Source organism: Parambassis ranga, chromosome 12 (assembly GCF_900634625.1).
Source record: "Parambassis ranga chromosome 12, fParRan2.1, whole genome shotgun sequence".
In the NCBI taxonomy this organism is placed as follows: Eukaryota; Metazoa; Chordata; class Actinopteri; family Ambassidae; genus Parambassis; species Parambassis ranga.
In genome coordinates, this window is record NC_041032.1 from 7,751,112 (window position 1) to 7,766,097 (window position 14,986).

The window sequence follows — 14,986 nt, forward strand, 5'->3', positions numbered from 1 at the left end:
TTCACATAACGCAGACATGCTTTGTATTTGTGCTACACTCACTCACTACATTCAAAGATCTATGAATATACATCCTGACATATGACGAATAGATCAGCTAAAATCTGTCTGCGTGACGTGTCAGCTGTAAGATATAAAAATGAATGCTTTAACTATTACTTTCGTTCTATTCTTATAAAGAATTGTCCTGTTATAATTACTAAAACATCAAGTGAAAAAAATCACAGGTCACACAGTATATGGTGTTTTTTAATATTTTCAAATATGCATGTCTTTATTTCGTTAAAACAATTTATTTTTATCATTTATTATTTTTTAGAATACAGGTAGAAACAAAAAAATGATGTTAAGTTATGTTAAAACAAAAATTATGTTGAATATAATGTTCAGCTGACTAATTGCAATCAACATTTTATTATGACAAAGCATATGCACAAACAATGAGATTTCTCATGGACGTTCTGTGGGATTTACAGTGCTTTCTCTCTCATACAGGGGCTGAATAAGAAATCCACAACAGTACAATAGCGCATACATACAGTATATACAAAACCGAGAGCAAATTACTAATTGTGTAACCGCAAACATTTTTTTCCAGACAATATTTTATCTTCATTTTATATATCATGTACATTTGGACCAGACATTTTGCCACCTTTTTCAGCTTCTCTCATTTTTTCCTCCTTTTTGTTTTTATGTCTCATCATTGCCTCTTGAGCTACTTGTTCAGGTACTTGGCCACAGAATGATAGGCAATGAGAACCTCTGAGTCATTCGGGCAGGTGTAACGAAACTCATCTTGTTCGTAGGCATTTTTCAGGTAACGTGTCAGACCTTTCAGCTCTGTAGGTATGTCAAAGTTACGATACTCCTTACACACCACCTGGAAAAAGGAGGGATTTTACAAAATACATCAATGATGGAAATCAAGCCTTTATTCTGAATGCACTGGGCTGTTGATCTATAATCACCTTAACGATGTTGAGTTTGGGGAGCAGGTTGCAGTCTGCTAAAGTGAGTGTGTCACCATCCAGATAGAGGCGTGGGGACTCTGCGATATCTGGGTTCTGGTTTAGTTCGTGAGGGAGCGGCGTCTCTAGGTACATGTTCAGCTTCACCAGAGTTGACAGAAATGTCTTCTCTAGCACTGAAAACAATGTTACCATCAGCTTGTGTTTTTCCATTATGTGGCCATATATACAGTTTAAACTCCACTTACTGTCATTTAATCCAGGATTTGGGTTCTTAATATAGGCTGAGAACTTTCTGAAGATGTCTTCTCCAGCACCATTGGACTCTTTGTAACGACAGCACAGCTTTGGATACCTTAGTTAATGTGTGTTGATACAGTCATGCATTAAAATATGTTTCAAAAATTAGAAACTACATATATTTGGAATAAAAATGGAAGCTCTCTGCTCACTGTGGTGGGGCGAGGTTCTCCTCCAGGAACTCCTCAATCTTGTTAGTGTCTGTTTTGACTTCATCATTGTAGAGGAGGAAGGGAGGCTGTGAGCCTGGAGCTAAAGCTTTTAGCACATCCGGTGCCCTGCAACATTAAAGATTATATTACCAAAGTTATTCGAACAATAAATAAATAAACATATTCATATATTTCCTAATGTGTGTGGTGATCACTGTATTTTCAGAAGGCACTTTTGTTATTATTTTCTTTTAGTTATCTATTCTACAAGTATTATTTCTGTCCTTTCTGCCCTCCACCAAATATTTTGATCAAACAACTTAAGGTTGAATTACACGTCTTGTCCACTTGGGGGCAGCAAAGGTATGTTGTAAACACTGACTTACTCTATTCTCTCTATTCTCTTTTACTCTATTATTAGCCAAAGTTTGAAGACTTTTAAGACGGATAAACGAAGTATAATATCTATTCTCACCTCTTCATGTCAACAGTAGTGAGGGTAAAGTTGACCCCTTTCAACCAAAGAATCATGAAGAGTCTCTGACAGAAAGGACAGTTCCCCACACTTTCAGCATCAATACTGGCCTGTAAGGCATTGAGAGGTCACATTATAAACACACAGCACTAACCACAGATGGAAAAACAATACAAGCTAATATGACTGTTTTTTTAAACAGCACACCAGTATTTTGGTTGTGGCATCAGTGCTGTAACGTATCTGATCACACTGCACAGGCGTTCCTGTCGAGCCTGCTTGGCTCTGACGGTTTAAACCAACTGCAAAGGAATTTGAGGGCTGATGCTGCTTTACACCCATCTGTTATGTATCTTTGCTACATCATGCTGTGTTTTATTCCACTACAGCCTGATCATATCACTCTTCACTTCGAATACAGGTTTTACAATGTTACTGATACTAAGCCAACAAATGTCAGCAAGATAAAGTGAAATATAACGACAATAGTCACACCCAAAATAATAAATATAGTAAATACTTTAATTACTTGAAATGGACACAGATAATAATGTAAAATTGCTTTTATATTATGTAGTTCTATCAATGCATTTGGTGTCTCACCTTAACGAAGAGTTCAATCTTCGGGGCCTCGGCCATCTTTCTGTCTGTCTCTCTATCAGTAATGTCCACCTGTCTCTCTGCAAAGGTAAAACAGAGCAGAGATTGTGAAGATGACATATCTCATTCTTTCACTCATACACTCTGACAGTTTTGCTGAAACTTGTAGTAAGATGCATCATGGAGAGTCATACTCACACAGTCCTCACTGGATGTCAGAGCTGCTACTTTCTCCTCACCCAACCTGGATAGTAATGAATTCCTCTCCTCCTGCTTTTCTCTTGACTTCTCTTCACGGCACCGGTTTCTGTTTTCTGTTGGCCTCACACCACACCTCTCAAGCTTAAAGTGGCAGCCCACACCCCCCTCTGGCCTTACCAGTCAGACCAGCAGATCTGGTTCTGTCTCCACAGTCTCTCTGGTCTTTCCAGCAAATTCTTTGAAAGAAATGTGTGCTCGTTCTGTCCGTCTGTCTTCATTGGTCTGTACGTTTATTATCTGTCCCTGTTTGGCCCTGATCTCCCACTCTATCCATAATACAGTTAGTGAGTTAGAAAAGTAAGAAAATTAAAACTTTTTGAATTGAAGTATAAAAAATACTACTTCAAAAAAATACTATGTGGTTTCCTGGATCTGTGCAAACTAAATTGTTTTCAGGTTAAATTAATCAAGTTACTTGGAGTTAAAATGTCAAGCAGAGTACTGTTTGCTGTGCATTTAAGTACATTATACTTAAAAATCAAGCTGTAACATTAATTTAAATATATAAATGCACAACACTGCCGGTAGGATTTCACTTCTTTTCTACTTATATTGGCCAAGTAAAGCATTTTCTGATCTTGTCAGATGTCACATTCAGGGCATTTTGACACTTTGATCTCACCTGAAATGAAACCTTGATCCCCCCTCTTGTCAGTAGTGTTTTAGTTTGGTTGTGTCCTGATCGTTTCCCTGTCCTCCTCACTGTTTGATTTGTTGACATTGCGTTCGTCCTGCAGCCTGCTTCTTAGCTGTTGATCAGCATTCAAGACTTGACAGAAACTGTTCTCATGGTGCAGGTATTTACTGAAGACACTGAGGTTTTTGTGATAACAGGATGACAGGACGAAGAAACACCCCCAAGCAAAAAGAAACAAGGCCGCATGCTGAGAGCGGTGAGATAAACCAAACCTGAAAGAGGCAGATCAGGAAAGATAGTGTTGCTCAGCAGAGAGGAAGCCCTGGAGAGGAAACCTTAAGGGTGTGATCTGTGTTTGTCATTCATATGTGGTTGCTGTGTGCTCTGGATTCCTCAAGTTGATTTATTTATGTATTTTTAATTTAGTGCAATTTACAGCTTAGTTTTTTATGTGGTTGTGCTGTTGATAATTGGTTAGTTATGCCAACAGTAAATCTAACATGTGGTAGCATTTTATTTTTTCTACCTAGGTTAGAAACAACAACAAAAAAACTTAATTCCAGAAAAATGGAAAAATGTGGGGGAAATGTGCAACATGTAATCAGGATTCTGAGGACATCTGGTGGTCAGGTGGTGAAGAGGCTACTGAGGATTGACTGAAGCTAGAGGCAGGGCAGCAGCTGCAACATTAACCTAAAATAGTTTAGTGTAACCTAATTATAGTAAATATAGTATGTAAGTTTCTATCAATGCACAATGAATGTGTGTCTTTCCATTGCAATGCATTAACAGCGTATGATGCCCTCTTGTGGTGATTTAGGATACTGCAGTTAATGATGAATGAATTTTAGTAAATTACCATTGCACATACTTAGATTCCATTTCTGTGCAAATTCACAACATGCGCACTAAGCTGCACTGGTTTTGTCATATTATCATCACATGTGAATTATCACTCTCCTATTTTACCAACCATGTGAGGACCAGGTAATGAAAAAATGCTGACTGTGTGATTACAATATATCAGCAAATGCATGTGAACCTAATGTTGTCATTAGAGGAACCACCTGCCTGCCTGGCTTCCTGTTTTTAGAGCCAGGTTGCACCACTTACAGGAATCTCTACAAAAAAAAACCTTTTGTTAAAGAAGTGGGGCATATTTTCACCACCACTGATAATAAAGGAACCTATAAATTCCATAGTTTTGTCAATTCAAGCATAAATCAGCACCAGCATTGGACCCAGAACTCCAGTATCAGTCAGGCTCATATTAACAGCTCCTTTATAATGGCTTATGTGAGAATGTGTAAGCCCTTCTTCACTTCCTCCTTGCCCATCGGTGCACATGTGCAGCAGGAAAACACCTTCTCAATGTGTTTAGTTGTTCTTGCAGAGTGCGGTTGCCACAAACATAAAGGAGCATGACACTAGAAAACAGATATTAATGAAAACGTGGACCTACAGACAGGATGAGAGCATGAACAATCTTTCAGAGAGCCACACCTACTTAAAAGGATCTGTGTTCACCACTGTCATGTATCGGCATCACCAACACTGGTTTTGGTGGTGACAGAGTGCACTCATCTCATGCTCAGGTTAGTAGGGGAATGTATGGGGTTTTCTCTTTCATTTCTGGTCAATGTGGTCTGACTGCTTGTTTTGACCTAGTTTTTTTATCTCTGTTACAAAGGCTTTATGTCACTTACTACTTACACACAACTTGTCACAACTTAGTGCAGTCAGTGAATAAATACCTACATTCAGGATTGAAGTGATTTGTCTATGAGAACAGCACAGCTGCTGAAATCTTTACCACATCATGGACTTTTAAGTTTCAACTAATGAAATCCTGTTGAAAAAAGATGGAAGTTCGGGGTGGTTCTAGCAGCCTAAGGTGCAGGCTGACTGCATTTTTAACAGTTTTAATAATGCCATACTGGAAAATATTAGTGAAATTCATTTCGAGACTGGAAGCTGTTTACATTCAGACATTTCATTTAAAGGAGGAAAATAGGTATGATAATACTGCAGTAGTATTTTAGATTAAAATTTATTTTCTTGTAGCCACTAGGATTCTAACCTTTATGTTCAATGCAAATATACTGGTCTGCATGGTTAACATGACTCTAGATGTACTAGCAGAATCCATAGCATCAGCATTCTTATTCAAACATTTGGTGCTATTTCTGCAGACTGACATAGAGGCAGTAAATTCTATTATACATTTTTGCATAAAATAGTTCTTTAACATTAAGTTTCTTGGTGTTGGCAACCATACATGTCATACATCCTGTCTGATCAGTTCCTTTTTTTTGCCCCTGAGTTCAGTTGTAAGTCTTTTTCCTGGTCTTATATGTTATATTATCTGTGGAAAAAGTTTTGCTGTGTCTCTAAGTGAGATTTCTATGATGTCTTATGACATAATATTGAGTTTTATTTTAGGATTCAACATATTATTTATTGACCAAATTGTTTGCTTTGCATTTATTTGACTATTCTCCCACCTGATCAGCTTTACATCTCCACATATTTTTAATTATTTTTCTTAGATATGCAGTAAAATAACACCATACTGGGTATGTTTACTGGCTTTCAGCAATCATGCCGCTGAATGTTCTCTTTGCTTTACCTACATAGAAAAAAAGGAAGGTCACACAGAGTTCTCTTGAGTTGCATTGTGCAGAAACAGCTCTCAGCTCTCAGCTGCGTTTGTGGTGAATCCCTGTCATACTCTCAGCTGATGGTAAGTCCTAAATGTAATCATTACTGTCTTCTAGAAGTCTTCTATGTTTTTAAGCATATTTAATGATCTATCCAGTTATAGACAAAGTACAGTTGCAGGCGTATTGCTTGCACAAAATTGTATTAATCAATCAGGAACTCTGAGGAGGTTCACTTTTCATACATTAGAAGAAAAGGTATATATAACCATCATAACTGTCACACCCTGAACCCCCCCACCCCCACCCCACCATAGATGGTGTCTTCCTTGTACAACGGCTACGCTCAGCAACCGAAACCTCGAAACCTTAGAGTGGGTTTTAGATGGCATTAAAAATAACATGAGATCTTATGAGTTTGCTTTATTAAGTCTGATTGTTTGTCCCCTGGATTCTGTTTCTAATTCTCCACTGTCATCCCAGAGATTAGTTAATCTTTGTTGTTTTTAATCCCTATATCAAGGATATAGGGATTAATTTATCCATTTCTGGCATAAGTAGCATGCTTCTTTATCAGCATACGTCTCTTCTCATGTTTTGTTATTCTCTTTTATGACAGGGGTGGGCTAACACTAAAAAGATATTCAGGTCAAAAAGATGATGAAGCACCGCCTCTTCTTTGTTTTATGCATATTATCACTGTGCCTCCTCTATGGATGGCAGACAAGCTACCCGGCTCTGCTGCCTGTAAGTCCCTCCTCAGGCAACAGTAGAAATGTGACCATCCTGCTGTGGCACTGGCCCTTCAACAGGTCTCTCAGCCTGAGTGGTGACATTTGCTGGGATCTCTACCGCATCCCTCACTGCAGGGTAGTGGACCAGCGCTCATTTTTCCCTTTGGCTGATGTGGTGGTGTTCCACAACAGAGAAATCATAATCGGCCAGCAGAAACTCCCTCTTGACCTCCTGCGACCACAGGGCCAGAGGTGGGCCTGGATGTCCCTGGAGGCCCCTGCTTTCAATGGAAAATTACGGCAGTTTGCAAATATCTTCAATGTGACCATAACCTACAGGAGAGATGCTGACATCACCGTGCCCTACGGCGAGCTGCTACCTAAGGACCCCGAAGACCATCTGGTGAAAGACATTCCTCAGAATAAGAGCTTGCCGGTCTGCTGGGTGGTCAGCAACTACAGGAACAGCCACAAAAGAAGCCGAGTGTATAGAGACCTCAGAGCCACAGTTCCTGTGAAGGTTTATGGGAGGCTGACAAAGACGCCACTTCTCTCCACAGACCTCTTACCTACAATCTCTCACTGCTACTTCTATTTGGCTTTTGAGAACTCAGTCACTAAAGATTATATCACAGAGAAGCTGTGGAGGAACGCTTACCAAGCCGGGGCCGTGCCCGTTGTGGTGGGACCCCCATTAAGTGACTATAACGCAGTGGCTCCCCCTCATTCTTTTATCCATGTGGATGAGTTCACATCAGTAAAAGAAATGGGAGAGGTTCTTAAACAGCTGGTAGAGGACAAGAAACGCTACAGTGAATATTTTACCTGGAGACAACGGTGGAAAGTGAAACTGTACACCGACTGGAGGGAGAGACTGTGTAAGATTTGCACTCAGTACAACATTTTACCTCAGCACAAAGTTTACTCAGACCTAGAAGCCTGGGTCTTTGCTAAAAAGGTTTAGGTGAGCTGTGAAGTTTGCTTTATTTATGGAGTAAGTAAAAACTTTAAACTAAACAGTTCTAGTCTTTTTTTCTAATACACATACTGACTATTTCCTGTTAGAAACTAGCACAGATAACAGGCCTCACTAAAGCTGTTGGGAAATATTAAGAATTAAAGAGACACCATAGTAAATGATGTACTTTATCAAGCATGTGCAATTCTGCTTAGTGTTTAAATGCTCAATTTTCTGTTTACCACTGTAAAAAGCACATTTTAATTTATACTATACTGAATATGGTTTAAATGTCATCTAGTGTTTGATCTGTTACTTCTGTTATGTTATATTATAACATATATATATATGTCCTTATATAAAAATGTTATATTTGGAAGAAACTGTCAGTCCGTTTTAACAGGAAACGCACAACTTCCCCATGTAAAACACATGTTTTGAGCTTTGGTGCAGCCTTCTGTCATGCATCAATTTCACTTCCTATATGTCTCAACTTATTTAAAATCCAGGCCAGAGTGCAAGTGTTCAGCCCATTTATGTTAACATCTAACAATTGTGATTGGCTTTTTAAAGTGACACCTCTATTTATGTCACTTCAAACTTGAAGTATTGAAGATGTGTATGTATGATGATCACCAGACTAAACACCAACAGTCTTAAGATTTGACATTTAGTAGACTATTCAATATAAAATGTCTTAGAATGAAAACAGAGTTTGGTGTGTAGTTTGTTAGCAAGAGATTTAATCTCACTGGTAGAAAACACAGTGTACAGCAAGATGAATTAGCAGCTAACAAAACATTTGCCACATTCCCATTTAAAAATATTACTTTGAATCTCATCCCTTCATTGATGCTAAAAGCTGCGATTTGGTAAAACGGCACATTTTTTAAAGATTCTGTTCATTACAAAAGTATATGTGCAAAAACAAAAACAAAATACATCCGAGTCAAATTCCCTGGTCAGACGAGATGCCAAAGTATTGCACAATAGATGAATACTGATTAAGCAGGTAAAATCTCATTTCTTTTCATAATCAAGGTTCTTCCCCAAACTGACCCACAATTTTGTACAACTGAGGGGAACACTCTGGCTCGTTAAGCCTGTGAGCATCCTCACCATTTACTGTAGCCTCTAAACTTTCTTCCAAATCTGCAGAGATTATAGTTTATGGAATAACTTAATATGCACAAAAATCTAAACACAAAAGGCACATTTAGTCAAAAAAAATCTTTGAAGTCAGAGCAGCAGGTGAGTTTCAGGTTCGTGTTAAAGAGGTAGTCCGTGGTAGTTTGGTTAGTTTCACCATCACAGCAAAAACACACTTTGATCCATCTCACTCATTTAGACTGCTTCTATCCCTTAAATCTGGTTGCCAGATGTGGAGCTCATGTCCAGCTTGGGTTGAGCGGAGGCTTTGTTGTGGGTCCCGTAGCTGCCGCCAGTTTATCCAGTCAGGTGACTAACCAGTCCTGGTTGCAGCGCTTGTTGCAGGATGATAGGCCGGTGAAGTTGGGGCATGTAGAGTGTGGGAGGAGGGGCTCCGGGGTAGCTGGAAGTCGGGCAGCCCTGACTGGGAATGGGGGAAGGGGCCATGTTCAATGGGGAAGGAGCCATGTTCAGTGGGGAAGGACTGGGCTCATAATACTGGCCGTCGCAATCCTCATCCAGGGGCAAGGCAAGGCGCTTTCCTTTCTGTCTTCGATTGCAGAACCAAACACGAACAACCTGCCAACAACAGCATGTTACTAGAAAAAGGGGCAACCAAATGCACAAAAACAGGCCGACTTGGAGTCTGGACTTACATCTCTCTCCAGGCCCAGCTCATTTGCAATGTGTGTGATCTCCTCTGTGTTAGGTTTAGGACATTTGATGAAGTAGGTCTCCAGGGCCGAGCGCACTGCTCCCTCCAGGCAGGTCCTCCGCTTCCTCTTTCTGGTGTCTACAAATACCCGCTCAATCTTGTACATCTGAAAAAGACACAACATGCAATGAATGAATATTTGTCCATCAAGGTCAAGTTTCAAATAAGGTTTGAATATTTTGGCATCTTGGTGGCGTATTACACATCACAGGAGCAGATGGCCTCAGTTTGAGGTTTGCTCAGCAGGAAGTTTAACCAGGCCTGAAAAGACCAACAGATCCCATCAAGCCTGCTGATCGTCTGTTGTCTTGTAAACTAGTTGGTAGATGTCCCCGAGTTGCAAACTTACATCTTGAGGATTTTCCGAGTTCTCCGTCTCATACAGCCACCTCTGCAGCAGGGGCTTCAGCTTGCACATGTTCTTGAAGCTCAGCTGCAGAGCCTCAAAGCGGCAAATGGTTGTCTGGCTGAACATTTTACCTACAAACACAAAGCATGCCATTTTAAACCTGGCAACAGATTGCTGGATTCAAAAACAAAACAAGCTTCACTAAGACAGAGTTAGACAGTGTTATACAGATATATGACAACTACATATTCCAAAATTGCTTGGGATGTAATGCAGCTAGGTTACAATACTAACCAGTCTCAACATTAACCTGAACTTACCATACAAGTTACCCAGTGCAAGGCCTACATCTGCTTGGGTGAAACCTAAGGTAATGCGTTTGTGTTTCAGCTCCTTGGCGAACTGCTCCAGCTCCTCAGTGGAAAGGCTCTCCTGCAGAACAGGGGAAAAAACTATTAAGAAATTTGGACACATTTGTAGATGGCCTGATGATTCCTGCAACATGTGACATGCAGAGAGGTAACTGATGTTACTGTGTTTCTTTGGATCATCTTACCTCCTCAGAGTCGCTGCACCCGCAGCTCGAACCCCCGCTGCTCTGCGTGGAGGAGGCCTGGTTCTGGGTTGGGGTCTCGTTGGCAGCCTGGCTTGTGTTGACGCCAAAAAACGCGTTCCCTGGAAGCCCGTTGCTCGGGGGTGAGGGGGACAAAGATGGGGAAGATGCCGAAGATGTTGACGGGTTTTGGTTATTGCTACCGGGTGGGGTGAGATGAGTGATCCCGGGCCAGAAGGATGGTCTCCAGGTAGCCGAATATAAAGCTCCGTGGGGCATAGCGGCGGAGACTGGCGGGGTCTGGTACGGCGGAATCTTAATCTCGGTTGTGTAGTCATCATCGACGTCCTTCTTCAGTTCTAGTTTGATTTGCTCCCGGGTCTCTGCTATGGGGGGACTCAGGTTTGTAGGCTGGGTGGCTGCTGTTACACCGGGTACCTGGCCGGTGTACTCGGGCGCAGCGAAGGGATACCAGTGCTTGGGTTGCATAAACTCTCCAACCTGTGACTCCGGACCCCTGTAGTCGCCGGTGACTGGCGCAAACGGGAAAAGGGTTTGCGCGGATGTCGGCGTGATACCGCTATAAGCCGATTTGTTGTAAACGTGACTCGGGTCATGCAGGACTCCGTGAGGAAGATGGAATGACGCAGCGCTGCCCAAACCCTCCTGACCCAAAACCTGGGAAAGAGGGTTGTCCCGGCTGAAGTCATAAGGCCGGCTTTGGCACTCCGGACTGAGCGACCTTTCAGACATCTTCCAAAAAGTTTGAAAGCTTCTTTAAAAAAAAGCGCGCTTCGAAAATAAGTCTATTAAAAGAAGTTAGCGGTGACTCGTGTCAAACCTGATCATCAGTGGAAAATCAAACCAAAGACGGATGAGAGAGAGGCAGAAATAAACCAGCATCCGAGGGTCCTTTTTGGAGTAAAATGCGCAAAATACAAGCCTAAGCTGCCGTTTAGATGCAACATAGCCTTTCCACCAACAACTCTAAGGCCTACTCCATGAAGTCCAGTCTGAAGCACCACCACCACCACCACTCACCTCACTTTCAAGCTCTGCTCTCGTGCCTCTTCTCCACAGGTTTTCCTAATCACAGCTGCGGGTGGAAGAGATCGCCCTAACTCTTCGCCCATTGGCTGGCGCAGACAATTACGCACAGCTGATGGTGAATTTGTGAATGACCTTGATTCTTCCCACAGTAATGGGCGTGTTCACTGAAACTTTAACGCCAGATTTTGCTGAGGATTACCTTTTCAACGGCAATCTGTTACTTGCAGTGGAATATTTTAATAGTTTAGTTCAGTGTAAAAAAAAGCATATTTACAATGCTAAACAGGCACGGGCCACTGCTCCTGCAAATACATACTGTAACACCATAACTTGCTCATGAATTATAATGCTGGGTTTGTTTAGATTATTCCTTTATTCCTTTAAGGAGATGCTTTGATATTAAAATACTTGTCATCTATCCATTTTAAAATAACTGTGCTTAAACGATTCAAGCTATTTAATCAGGCCAAATGTAGTTAGAAACAAATAAGGGCTCGATTTGTTTTTGTACTTTAAAAACAAGTTGAGCAACACCTGACGGAAAAATAGCTTTAAATGCTGCTTTAAACTTGTAAACACTTGATTGCAGACGAAGCTTCTTTTTATTTACTTTTCTTCCATGCTTTTATTTTGAAACATGTATTAGGTGTGCTTAAAATTAAGGTTATTAAATCTCTGATCGTTATTTTACTTCAAATTAAACTTTTTTTAAAAAAAATAATCCTGATTAAGCTCTGAGGCTTAACATTGCCCTGCAAAAAAAACACATTTGTGCAGTAGCGAGGTCAAAGTTTGCTTTCACTAAACTAAAAAACTAAAAAAAATCCTATGTTAATCATAAAAACACCAACAACATTCCTGTGAACTTCTCCCTTTCACCCTTGATCGGAGGCCATTTAGGACCCTGGATGGGTCGGAGCACCAATACCAGGCTACAGATGCACCCCCCCCCCCCTCCCTCCCTCCCCCAGTGCGCATCGTTGGCCGCAGATTGCGGCAGGAAGACGCACTGCGGGAAGGTAGAGGGGGTGCCATTGTACGACCAGGCCCCGGGGCACCCCGTGGATTTCAGATCCCGAGTTGCGATGGTCGGCCATTAGCTCCTTTTCACGTTGGAACAATAAGTCTCATCCCTTTGATTCCGCCCCACACCCACCTCCCCTCCCTTCTCCCTCTGTCATCTGAAACAAACACAGACCGAAATTTCAATCTGGTCCTTCTGGGTATCCAGTCTGAAGGTCCAAAACTGGTATGTGGACCACGGTGTCTGCTGCAGGTGCGACAATCAAGTTGTGCAGGAAGATCCTTTGCATTGCAAAGCATGAAATGTAGACTCATCATATTGAAGTGTTTTTCTTGCACAGCGGCTTTTACAAACTAAACATAATTTTCGTATTTCTGCTTCGTTATTTTTAAGAAAAGACTTTGGCACACACTCTCATAAGAAACGGTGGAATTCCAAAACACAAGGAAATATTTAGCATATATTCTGTGATTTGTTGCACCTTGATGGTCCTGGTTCTTCACAATTTCTCCTTCTCAACCTCAGCAGCAGGTATAGCAGGCATTTGTAGGAAAGGCCTTACTCTAACCCTGGTCAATGGCTTAAAAGACATCAAACTCCAGCCATAGATGCATTGTCCTGGGACATGGACTTGGAAGAATAATTGTCATGTAAAAGGAAAACAGCAAGAGTGATAGTAGACTTTTGGCAGGGCTGGGGAGAGAAAGGGACAACAGAGCACAGGGCTCTCAGGGTGTCCAAAGGAGAGGAGGGAGCTGCTGCTGCTGTTGGTAAGTGTTGAATAGCTTGGTACAGTGAGGATTTACTTGAAAACCCCCCAGATGTCTCAGATCTTGTCTTTTGTTCTTTGTAAGTGGCCTCTTCAAGAATCCTCAGAGATCTTCAACACAGGTCCAGTCACACAGAGAAGGGGAGAAAGTTAAGAGATAAAAAGAGAGTCTGGTGATGCAGTGTTGGTGCATGCCTCAGCCAGACATGCTGGAACCAAAACCTAGGTTTAGTTGTCTATATATATATATATATATTTATATTATATGTGTCTCACCATAAATGCACTGCTGTTTATTGTACTTCTTCTTCTTCTGGCACTGCTGTGTGCATTCAAGGAGTGAAAACACTGGCCATTCACATGTGTCAGATTAAGACGTGTTCTTGTAATGACTATTATATGCCTTCTGCAAGATACTTCCTGCGATAGAGATCTCACTTCTGAGCAGTGGTGCAAGTGATAAAGTATTCGTAACCGTCACACATGGAGAAAACTGAGTTCATTCACTTATGTACAAATTTGAGTCTATTTTTCCCATAAGACTTTCTACATTTACCTCCATGCGCCTTTACTGTATGCGAAATATAGTACAGTATAGGTTGTAGTATTTCTCCCTTTCATGCATTAAAAACAGCAACATTAATAATGTGTGATAGCAAATTTATAGTATCTCCTCCTTTACCCCCCCCCCCCCCCATTTTCCATCTGATAGTTCTGTTTCCATGAAGAATTTATAAAAGTTTTTACTTCAATTTTATAAATTCTTTTGAAAAAAATAGTAATCATTTCAGTTGAGAATGCACAGTACATGTTACCCTTCTGTTTAATAACCTCACGTATAGTCTTATATTTGTAAAATAGAAGTTTTTCAACTCAAGAGTTGACTAAGAGTTTCACTCAGTGGTTCATGCGGTTACTGTGGAACTTACTGAAACTGTGTATATACTTAAGTTGTTTCTTTAATTATGAAGAATGCACCATAATTGTGCAAACATAAGTGAACTTTTATCAGTACTTGTAACTGATCTGATAAAGTACCAACCCTGGACTCTTCGTTTTGCCCCTCCTGTTGAGCAGCACAATCGTCTCCCACAAACAAGTCTGATGGCTTTTTGATTTTCTTGCTAACGGCCCTGTCTTTGACACCCACCTTCACAGACCCTCCACCCACCCAGGTTTTTTTCTCTGAGGGCCAATGGCTGCCTTCCTTCTACTGTCCAACAGCACAAAGGGCTTTTAACGGCCCTTGCCATGTGGTTCAATGGGGACAGGAGACTTACCCATCCCCTCTCTAACACACATGGACATACACAAAACCCACAGAGGTACATGCAAGCAAGCTTGCTCTCTGATACCCCCACCCCCTCCACACACACACACACACACACACACACACACACACACACACACACACACACACACACACACACTTTCTGGGTGTAGTCCTGAAGGTAAAACAATCACAAAAACCTAGACAGAAAGTCAGCATGCAGCTTCAGGTAGAAGGCTGCACTTGTCAGGGTAAAAGGTGATTGTGTGATGGCAGAGAGGAGATACATTTAATTTAGCAGTTTGCCTTGATCATCCAGCGAGGTTCTTCCAGTTTTTCACTCAATCCCAGATAAATGT

At 41.2% G+C, this 14,986-nt stretch overlaps 3 protein-coding genes across 3 annotated transcripts; 1 reads left to right on the forward strand and 2 right to left on the reverse strand.

The window, feature by feature from the left end:
• Window positions 1-412: 412 nt before the first annotated feature.
• Window positions 413-2,850, reverse strand: clic3 (chloride intracellular channel 3). The gene is made up of 7 exons (XM_028417832.1): window positions 2,697-2,850; window positions 2,502-2,578; window positions 1,899-2,008; window positions 1,424-1,549; window positions 1,220-1,326; window positions 972-1,147; window positions 413-883 (listed from the first exon to the last, which is right to left on the reverse strand). Exons 2-7 carry the CDS (start codon window positions 2,535-2,537, stop codon window positions 719-721), a joined length of 720 nt encoding a protein of 239 aa, XP_028273633.1. The 5' UTR covers window positions 2,538-2,578; window positions 2,697-2,850; the 3' UTR covers window positions 413-718.
• Window positions 2,851-4,801: 1,951 nt separating this feature from the next.
• Window positions 4,802-7,859, forward strand: fut7 (fucosyltransferase 7 (alpha (1,3) fucosyltransferase)). Its single transcript, XM_028418231.1, has 3 exons — window positions 4,802-4,991; window positions 6,034-6,139; window positions 6,676-7,859. Exon 3 carries the CDS (start codon window positions 6,714-6,716, stop codon window positions 7,752-7,754), a length of 1,041 nt encoding a protein of 346 aa, XP_028274032.1. The 5' UTR covers window positions 4,802-4,991; window positions 6,034-6,139; window positions 6,676-6,713; the 3' UTR covers window positions 7,755-7,859.
• A 699-nt stretch (window positions 7,860-8,558) lies between these two features.
• pou5f3 (POU domain, class 5, transcription factor 3) lies at window positions 8,559-11,582 on the reverse strand. The gene is made up of 5 exons (XM_028418042.1): window positions 10,518-11,582; window positions 10,282-10,393; window positions 9,962-10,092; window positions 9,554-9,718; window positions 8,559-9,476 (listed from the first exon to the last, which is right to left on the reverse strand). Exons 1-5 carry the CDS (start codon window positions 11,265-11,267, stop codon window positions 9,195-9,197), a joined length of 1,440 nt encoding a protein of 479 aa, XP_028273843.1. The 5' UTR covers window positions 11,268-11,582; the 3' UTR covers window positions 8,559-9,194.
• Between the last annotated feature and the right edge of the window lie 3,404 nt (window positions 11,583-14,986).